General features: G+C 54.6%; 3 protein-coding genes across 3 annotated transcripts; 1 reads left to right on the forward strand and 2 right to left on the reverse strand.

The window, feature by feature from the left end:
• Positions 1–77: 77 nt before the first annotated feature.
• On the forward strand, positions 78–2161 carry MAM_06130 (Major facilitator superfamily domain, general substrate transporter; the record flags this gene model as incomplete). Its single annotated transcript, XM_040824928.1, has 2 exons — positions 78–651; positions 708–2161. 2 exons carry the CDS (start codon positions 78–80, stop codon positions 2159–2161), a joined length of 2028 nt encoding a protein of 675 aa, XP_040677091.1.
• Positions 2162–4999: 2838 nt separating this feature from the next.
• On the reverse strand, positions 5000–6017 carry MAM_06131 (uncharacterized protein; the record flags this gene model as incomplete). The annotated part of the gene is made up of 6 exons (XM_040824929.1): positions 5000–5074; positions 5149–5181; positions 5265–5498; positions 5546–5602; positions 5677–5889; positions 5967–6017. 6 exons carry the CDS (start codon positions 6015–6017, stop codon positions 5000–5002), a joined length of 663 nt encoding a protein of 220 aa, XP_040677092.1.
• A 2471-nt stretch (positions 6018–8488) lies between these two features.
• On the reverse strand, positions 8489–9008 carry MAM_06132 (uncharacterized protein; the record flags this gene model as incomplete). Its single annotated transcript, XM_040824930.1, has 2 exons — positions 8489–8937; positions 8969–9008. The coding sequence occupies 2 exons, from the start codon at positions 9006–9008 to the stop codon at positions 8489–8491; spliced, it is 489 nt and encodes a 162-aa protein (XP_040677093.1).
• Between the last annotated feature and the right edge of the window lie 1009 nt (positions 9009–10017).

Genomic DNA, 10017 nt, shown 5'->3' on the forward strand with positions numbered 1-10017 from the left:
CTGGTGCTTCGCACCTACATCTGGCAAAGCTGATCCTTTCCTATCATCTGCCCCAAAACGGCTGTCATTTCATCACCATGGCTTCCGACTCCATGGCTGCGGCTGCCCAGCGGCGGCCAAAGGCTCTAGATTTGGAGCCTTTACGTGTAAAGCTTTCTCGAGAGACTCTACAGTCATCTTTGGAGAATGAATCGCAGTATTTTGTCGACGACCGTAGAGCTCGCACCATGGCCCCCAGCATCACGTCGTGGCTATCCGAGGACGGGACTCAAATACCGACAAGAGGACAAACAAGTTTCAGTTCAGATCTCGAATCCTTGGAAAAGAGTTTCGAGACTGATCTTAGGGCCCTAGGAAAGGTGATTACGCGACCTAGAGCCAATTCGACCGTTCGCCAGTCGATACGACACACAGTACGAGGAAGCCTTCTGTTTGGTGCGGTACGATACGAGGATGTGATTCCCAGGGTCGCTGCAAGGGAAGGCAAGGAATCAGAGAAGCTTCAGCAACGCCAGTCGCGGTTCTCAGAAAATGAAGCTGACGGTATCGACGCGGCGTCAATACGGGAGGACGGCATGGAGTATGCGACAGGTATGAAACTCGTACTGATCATCACCGCATTATGCTTCGGCGTATTTCTCATGGCTCTGGGTAAGAATAGATATGCACCGTGGACAAGCACGGCGAATCTGCTGACAAAACGCTAGACAACTCCATCATTGCAACTGCTATTCCAAGAATAACAGACGAGTTTCACAGTCTATCAGACGTCGGCTGGTACGGTTCCGGATACATGCTCACCGGGTCATCGTTCCAACTGCTCTTTGGCAAGTTCTACACTTTCTGGAGCGTCAAATGGGTGTTTCTAAGCACCATCGGCGTCTTCGAGCTCGGCAGCCTTGTCTGCGGCGTCGCACCCAACAGCATGACTCTGATCATCGGACGAGCCGTGGCGGGCATGGGATCGGCCGGCATCTTCGCCGGGGCGCTCACTATTCTAGCTTACAGCGTGCCCTTGGGAAAACGACCGGTCTACAGCGCTATTATTGGCAGTATGTGGGGGATTTCGTCGGTCGCTGGGCCGCTTCTCGGTGGTGTCTTTACAGACAAGCTGTCCTGGAGGTGGTGTTTCTACATCAACCTGCCAATCGGGCTGGTCACAGTCGTCGTCATCACAATCTTCTTCCCTGATCCCAAGAGGAAGAAACTCCCGACGACGTGGAAGCAGCGCATTTGGCAGATGGATCCGATTGGTACCGCTGCTTTCCTGCCGGCCGTCGTGTGTCTTCTGTTGGCTCTGCATTGGGGAGGATCTCAGTATTCCTGGGACAACCCGAGAATCACGTCTCTCCTCATGCTGGCCGCCGTTCTCATCTTGGTGTTTCTCTACGTCCAGTGGCGAATGCAGGACAACGCGACGGTACCACCGCGAATCATGAAGAAACAAACAGTCTGGGCCTCATCGCTGTTCGAGTTCTTCATTGGCGCCTGCTTCTTGCTCGCAACGTACTTCCTGCCCATCTGGTTCCAGGCCGTCAAGGGCGCGACGCCTGTCAAGTCGGGCATCATGAACATCCCCATGTTGCTGACCGTCGTCATTTCCAGCGTCGCCAGCGGCGCAGTCGTCTCGTCATGGGGCTACTACACTCCCTTCATCATCGGGGGAGCCGTTGTCATGCCCATCGGCTACGGACTCATGTCCACGCTTGCGGCTGACTCTCCGGCCGGCGCGTGGATAGGATACCAAGTGATCGCCGGCGTGGGCGTGGGCATCGGCATGCAACAGCCGCTCATCGCGGTCCAAGTCGTCCTCGACATGGTGGATGTGCCCACCGGCACGTCAATCATCATATTCATGCAGTCGCTCGGCGGCGCGCTCTTTGTGTCTGCCGGCCAGACCGTTTTTACCAATCGGCTCGAGTACTTTGTGCGCGAGTTTGCTCCCAAGGCCGATCCCAAGGCTGTGCTTGCCGCAGGCGCGACGGGCATTCGTGGCGTCTTCGCGGATGACGTCTTGAGTGGCATTGTGACCGCCTTTAACTCTGCGCTTGCGAACTGCTTTTGGGTGTCGGCGGCGACGGCGGCGACGGCCATTGTCGGTGCCGTTTTCGTGGAGTGGAAGAGCGTCAAGGGGAAAAACGTCGACATGGCGGCTGCTTGATGAGTCAATGTATTGTTTGATTGTGTTTTTCGTCTGCTGGCGTTGGCATGGATAGGAGGCGTTTGGCGATGATGTGTTGCTCCATCTTGGCGGCTCATGACTGCTTTGTTGCTTTGCTGTGTCCATGTGTTGAGCTGCCGCTCACGTACATGAGAGGGATGATGAGGCCAAGGAAAGTCTAGCCGTAATACATGTCCTGCTTTATCCGAGAACGTAACCAGTCTGTATGTTCTCGCGTGGGCGGACAGCTTCTTGCAACGGCGAGCATCGTAGCTCACTTTTATTCGCCGCCTATGTATTTTTGTTGGTGAAATTTCAGTACATGTTGGAGTGGGCAAATAATATCTCATGATGAAGCATCAAATGGTATGTGGTCAACGTATTTCACTAGAGCGTACAGGCCATAGCTTGTATTTTGCTTTCAATATATCTCCTGGTACTTTTCCAACCGTTTCGCCATTCAATATCTTCTTAGCTACTGGGAAGACCTCGACGAGGCACCTGGCTTTTCATTGAGAACCTGCAGGCACTCGAAACAAGACCAAGACGGTTGGGCGTTTTATGCTGTAGAGAAAAGGATCAAGCAAAGCATCAGCGTCGTCGGAATCTGGGACCATGACCGTCCAACGGTTGAGATTGCCGCAGAAGTTCCTAGAATTGATTTTCATGATCCACGTCCTTAGACCTTGACCATGTGACGTGGCATTCGGCGAACAGTTGGGAATATTGAATATTGAATGGCTGCAGCAACCGTACTTCCCCGCCACAAGGCTACACATGTCGTGTTCCTGCCGTGGTGGCAAAGCAGAAAAAATGCGGAGTATTGCATTCACTGTTCAAGAAAATAGGGTCTTGGTTCCTTGGAATGTCGTGACAAGACGCCAGACACGGGATATTTGGTGGTAGCACTGCATCGGCTGAACATGCTGATGCCGACTGCTCCTCCAAGGCACAGCGTTGGAGAATCACGCCAGACGGATGCCGAGTATTGGAAGTCACCCAAGGCAATGTTGACCAAACGCGGCGTGAATGACAATAGTTTGCCACAAGTGATAGATTCAACCCTGTCGCACATGGTGCAACGCTGAAGAATATCAAGTCCAGTACTCGACAACCAACTGCATGCAGGATTATCAGAGGGACCGTATTGGACAAGACGGACCCGTCAGAGGGCAACGGATGGTGCGGAAAGTGGGAGAAGTGTCACCGCCGGCAGCCATTTCACGACGCGAGGACTGAGCAATATTTGCGCCTTGGTCCTACTTGATATGTATATTGGTCATGCGCTCTCCGACCTGCCAGCCAACAGCCGTCCAATCTGCGTCGAACCTGGGGTCTGCAACAGATAAGCGTGAGAAACGGAGAGGCGACGAGAAAGAATTGACTACCAAGAAGACCGTACTGTGGTTCCTGGTTCCTCTCGAACCAGAGATATAAAGGCGTGTAAGCCGCCGCCGATGTGCTCTGGCATGACAACTCGACTCACCCAGCTCGTGTAGAAAAAAGAACAAAGTGTCTATCCCAACAAGCGAGTGACTCGGACTACACAAGATGCAAGCCAAGCTTCTTGCTCTCGGCCTCTTGACACACTGTCTTGTCCTGGGTGCGCCTGCACCCGAGGCCAAAGACGGCTTGAAAGGTATCCTGACGACTCTGTGACGGCGTGGCGGGCTGGCTGGACGTCACTAATGGTTTTCTCGACTCAGAATTCACCACCATTCCATCTGACACCGCGTTGCAGGCGGCTTCACACGCCGACGGCAAGGCTGAAAGCAGCGACGGTACGTGCTGGTCCGATACCACGGTGTTTTGACCACGGCAACTGACGAGCACCTGCACGCAGCTTGCAATTACTGTGGCTGGCCCTGCCAGGGATATATGTGCTGCAATTCGGCGTACCCGTTTTGCGGATATTATGTCAATCCGTTCCTCTGCGTCTGCTACCGCTGAAGTTGACGTGGTAGGGGGCTGATGCGGTCTCAAGTGGGAGAGCTTCAGTGCCCTGCGCGGAATGGGCGTCGTCCTTGGGCTGTTGGCCGCTGGGGAAGTATTGGTAAACTATGGCTATCACGAAATTGAACACCATTTTTGCACACTTGACCGGCTCGAATTTGTCTGTGCTAGAACTTTGCAATCTAAAAGTGAGACTGCCTTCCCAGGGCACTCGCCCAGCTGCCGGCCGGCCCAGACATCCAGAGTAATTCGGCGGCAGACAGAGCAGGAGGAGCAGAAATGTGACTGGCATGTTTACGGCCTAGCGATGCGGTCCGTTTTGATTCTGATATTGCTTCAGGTGAACACGATGGGTTGTCAGGGTTCTAGTGAAACGCCGGGGTACATGCATATTTTGGCTGGTTGCACAAGGTTTGTGTAGTGCTGCAGGCGTGGAACACTACGCAAAGACTAATTGACGCCGACTGAGACAGTTGACGGTATTTTGGCGCGATGTCAGTATATCCCTTGAGGGTGAGTGAGCCGGTAACCGGCTTTCAGGGTTGCCCCTTGGGACGTACGTTGACGACGAAAAGGATGTGTATTTGCAGACATTAACAGAGCCCAGGCCGATGGACGCGGGACACAAGTCGTAACTTGTCTACTGCACGTCACAGCCTTTGGAAAGGCGACAACTCATGTCCAGACGGAATAGGGAATCACGGGGTAAACACGCAGCTGCAACTTTGTCATAAATAACGGGGTAATACACAACTGGCTCGAGACAGATAAGTGTTTTGAAAATTTTATTGCTGGGACGTCGTTTGCTAGTATGAATTGAGGCTCAAAGGTTCCTCTACTCAGGCAATATTTGACAGTTCGCCTGAGCTTGTGCCGGCGGATCATCTATCCCACAGTAGGACTCGAGTGGCAGTCGCCGTAATAGTCAATAATGACATTCCAGTTATCCGTAGTAAACAGCTATCGGGCATGTCAGAACGACTCCCCAACAATCACGTCTTGTGCTGATGCGGTGAGAGGCTATGCGAGCTTACCTGGCCTTGTACCTGGGTATCGCCACCCTCTTGCTGTTTCCACGTGTTAGCCAGAGTTCTGCAGGCAGCCATGGGCGTCAGGGCAGGGTGCTCTGGCGAGGCACCGGGTGACTCACGACAAAGTAGCAGACATTGCTCAGCTCGAGCAGAGCAGAGGCAACCTCGGTGCAAGGGAGGTCCAAGTGGTAGTCGTTGTCGTTGCACAACCACATCTGCGATCCCCAGCTGCAGCTGACTCTGGAGCAACCGCCGAGTCCGGGTCCTCGCCTCGGAGGCGCACCGCACAAGGCCGTGCCGCCGTGCTTGGCCTTGAGTTCTGCGTGGGTGACGGCTCCGTCAGCGGCGGCAACCTCGGCAAGGGCCAGCCAGTGCATTGCTTACCGTTGATGAACCGCACAGCGTAGATGCGGCGCATGTAATGGCCGTAGCTGCAGTCCGGGGGCTGCTTCTCCGTCTGGAACAAATGTCAGTCATGAGCCTGCACCGAGCGGCAGCTGGACCGGGACGCGTCGGGCGACGACAACTTACCCATCGCCTTTCGAGATGGGTCTCGGGCTCACTGTCGGTGACGTTGACATACTGGTCGAAGTAGCTGGGGTTCTGGGCCAGGATTTGTGCCTGGACCTCCTGGATGGTGCCGCTGAAGGTGAAGTTCTTGCCGGGGAGAACCTCGCCCGTCCAGGTGACTCCGCCTCTGGCGTGGAGAGATTCCAGCTCGCGTGGCACGGCACTAGGAAGGCCCTGTTGCGCGCGCGTCGTTGTTAGCCTCGGTCTTGTGCGTGGTGCCGTCTCCTTGTGCGTGTGCGTGCTCTGCTTACATGGGCCACGGCCAACATGGCGGCCACAGCTGAGGCGACGGAGAACTTCATCTCGTGGAGATGCTTGGTGGAGGTGGAGGTGAGTTGTAAGTGATGAACGGGAGACAAAAACCTGACCGATGGATGCTGGTTTTTTGAAATGCATTCCGGCCCGCGAGGCGACGGTTGCTCTTATATCCGTCCAACTACGCGGGTTCCGGACCGTCTTTTGCGGACGAGAATCATCTGCGTGGAGGCCATCTGCGGCACACGCTTGCAGGGAAAGAACCTGGGGACGAGACTGGGGTAAATCCCGCATGAAGCCATCGTGAAATGGAACGGGGCCCGGCTCCATTGTGACAATAGAAGCCGGAGCCCTGTCGCAGGGCTGGGCCGTGGCCAGGGCGGCTTATAAGCAGCCCCCGTGATAGCTCGCCCCATCGAGAACAATAGAAGCCGGGGCCAGCGGCTGTGGACCGCTGCTGTGGTTCACGGCATGGCCATACATACACCGCTGCGGTGGCGTGCGTGCTATCTCCATGGGGCCGGTTCCTGAGAGTGGGTTTCCCCAGGTTTCCTGGTTTCCTGGTTCCGGTTGAGATGGGCTGTGGGAGGTTGTCGAGGAATGTCGCGTCCTTTCCCTACAGCCACGTGGTCGGGCTTTTCTGTTCTATATTAAGACTCTCGTATACTCGGCCCTGTTCGTGCCCGCCACCGGAAGCTGCTGCAGGGTCAAATGCTCTAGTAGGGTTGACATGGCAGCCCCTTGCGATGCATGCCACGGACGACCCAAGCCGAAGGAGAAATGTACAATGCTGACGGGGATGAGTGGAGAAGGTCATTACGGTGCCCAGCAAGTTCCATATATCCAAGCCTCGAGTTGGGTTGAAAATATAGTGGGCTGTCTCTCGTTTGTACCCTCCCTTTGCGCCTGGCTCTTCGACATGTTTCGGTGAGCTGCACCACGCACAAGGGCCGAGGGTTACTGAACTGGCTGGGGACGAACCTTGCCATCGGATAGTCCGTGACCGTCAGCATGGCGTTAGATGAAGGCAGTCATGGCATCGGGTGAATCCGTTTTCTTGGAGTAATCTCCGAAAGTGCGAGTGGGCGATTGCCTCACGAGGAACGGCCATCGGACGAGCCTTTCTTGTCAATTGGTCTGTGAACGGCCACGGTTCGTCCTTGGCACTGCCTGTTACTAACAGTAGACTGCTTGGAGAAGACATGGACCGGCGCCATCTTCTCATCTGGGCGCTTCTAGACCAATGCCCCGGGGGATCAAGTCTCAGAGACGGGCTCGCCACAACATTGAACATGTCAACAGTCAAGTTGCCAACGGGCTGTACGTCATGATGAGCCTGACCCCTGACCCAGGAGAGTCAGTCAACTAGGTCGACGCCAGCCCGGTTTGAACCGGCGCCATTCGTCCGGCCTGCAATCCAACGAGACTTTTGTCAGCGGCGGCAATCCAGTGAGACCCCCTTTGTCAGCGGCCAACAGATGCTCCCTCACTCACGCTGAAACAAATGGCTGCAGAGATTCTGGGGAACTTGCGGGCACGAGCCGGTGTGAGCCACGCGCCGACACCAAGCTGCATATGCATGCAGCGTTGTCCTGCATTGCCATGGACCCTCTCGACCCCAGGGCTGACGCCATGATGCACTAGAATCTGGAAGAAACCATCCTTGGAAGGTAGTCTTATTGGTCAGCATCAGAGCCATGCGGGCACCACCGGAAGGTCTGCGGTGGCGGAGGCACAAAAGCACCAAGCGTCCCTGACGAGCTCTGGTTTAACCTCTTTTATGCCCTGTGCCAATAAACAAACTCGGGTTTGGCCTCTTGGTGATCAAAGAGGAGCCGCAAGTCCCCGATATTGATGCGGCCTCCCCGACTTCGGCCCTCCGTCTAGAAAATGCAACACACCGCGAGTCTCGTAGCTGGCAGCGAGGGCTTACAAGACCCGAGGACGGCTTGGCTTTTCTAAACATTGTATTTGTAGCAGTTCTCGCGAATGAGCTGTGCTGGCGCAGCACTACTTTGTGGAAATGTCCGCATCGGGGCTTGCTGATACCAGAGTCTAAAAGCCATGTGGCCACGCAAACGCCACCGCGGCGGTTTTGAGGGAACTCGTTGCTAGAACGACAGGCGAGACACAGGAACAAACTGATGCAGATGTGGATACATCGTGTTGAGTGCTCGGATACACGTCTTGTCCGAGACATTGCAACGACATCGATAGACCTTCCGCTGGTTGGAGTGCGCGTTCTACGTCCCTTGCGAGCTCATGCAACAAACATGGGGTATCATGACACTTCGTCTGCCAACCATCCTCTGCGCCAAAGGCCGGTGTGTAATCTTGCCGCTGGCATCAACGTGTCGTCGGGTTTGAGGTCGACCAAGACCACCGGATGCTCGTCATCTGGCTCACCAAGCTCGACCCGTTTGTTGCTGCCCCAAATGCACTGGGCCCGGCCCGTCTCGGGGTTGAAATCGGTCAGTGCTGTGAAGAAGTTGAGCATGCCCTCAGGCGCCCCTGGGCCTTACTTGACCGAGCCGCAGTCGGGCTGGCCCCTGTGCCACTTTTGCTCGCTCGTTCCTGGGCCGTTCTCGATGACGGCTACGTAGCGCAGCCAATAGTCGCCCGACGCCAGCAATGTCTGACGACATATCTCATGCATGAACTCGTGCTTCGGAATCTCGTGGCGGAAAACGTGGCTGAAGCCGACCAAGTTGTGTGCGCGGGAGACGTGCTCAGACACGAAGTCGGCCATCCATGGTCGTTTTGCATCCGGCGCCGCCGACTTTGGCTGCTTGCAAAAGGCATCCAAGGGCGCGGTGACGTCTCCGTTGAGCTTTTGCACCTGTCCTGGCGAAAGAAACCCTTCGACGACAGCGACGCCCTCCTCGACAGTGGCCCTGTGCACAGCCGCAGGGTCTGAGTTGACGGCAAACCGCTGAGGGCCAGGGTGGGATTGTTGTTGGGACTCTACTGAAGAAATTGAGACGCTTCAAGTGATCACCAAGACGATTGGGCAGGCTGGTGTTGGAATTGACCGACATACTCAGTTGTGTATATATTATGTCATGTGTGCGCCATGTTTCTGTTGCAAAGTAATGGTATCGTGATGACGCGAAACGCCACAAACTAATATGTGACCGTGATATGCCGGTCTTGTCTGTGACTGCTTGACCGCAAGTCACCAAGTTGAGTCAACTCTACTGCGCAGGTCAATTCTCATGCCGCATCCCCTTTTCGCTGACACGAGTATCCTGGAAGGTATTTATACGGTAGCCTTTGTGGATAAAAATCAATAGGTAAATGACATGATCGAATGTTGGCCCATCTTGAATTTTCGTCAATATTACTGCGGACCATCGGCACGGCAAAGCCGTCAGCCGTGCCATGAACCGAGAAAGGAAAAATTTACCAATACAGCCACATTTACAGAGTACGGCAACTAGAACGTAAAGTAGGTAACGCAAACTGAATGAAACAATCTGTCGTTTGCTTTAAACTTGGTCTGATCTTAACTGTCAAGCCTGAATCTGACTTGTTCACGTCTCGAGTTCTCTTCCCAGACAGTGCTCGATAGAAGCGTCACCATTCATTCACGTTTTACATGTCTCCTATGGCTGTAAACCCAGCCCTTCCTCTCGGCCACGAAAGAAGGATCGCGAATCTGGCTCGAGGCGAGAAACGCCCAACCGAGATGTGGCGGTCGATCTTGAAGGGTCCCAGTTGCCGACGAATGAGCCCTGTATCTTGGATTTAAGCCATTTGCACCACTCTCCTGCCGCCCAAAAATCCGGTCAACCAGAGTCAACTGCTAATCGCTTGTACCCAGATTCAAACATGTTGTCGAAGAGCATGGCATCTCTCTGGAGGGCATCTACAAAGTGGTTTGGAGTATGGTCCTCCCGACCTACCGAGCAGCATCTCACGTCTCCTTCGACTACGCGGTTGTTGCATGCAGCGCCTTTATCTCTTAGACGCCGTCTGAGGCTCACAGAATTATCGAAACTGTTTCGTGCAAGATTCCGCTCAAAGCTAGCGACTCATTATTGGACA

This window comes from Metarhizium album, assembly GCF_000804445.1.
Source record: "Metarhizium album ARSEF 1941 chromosome Unknown scaffold_18, whole genome shotgun sequence".
NCBI lineage: Eukaryota > Fungi > Ascomycota > Sordariomycetes > Hypocreales > Clavicipitaceae > Metarhizium > Metarhizium album.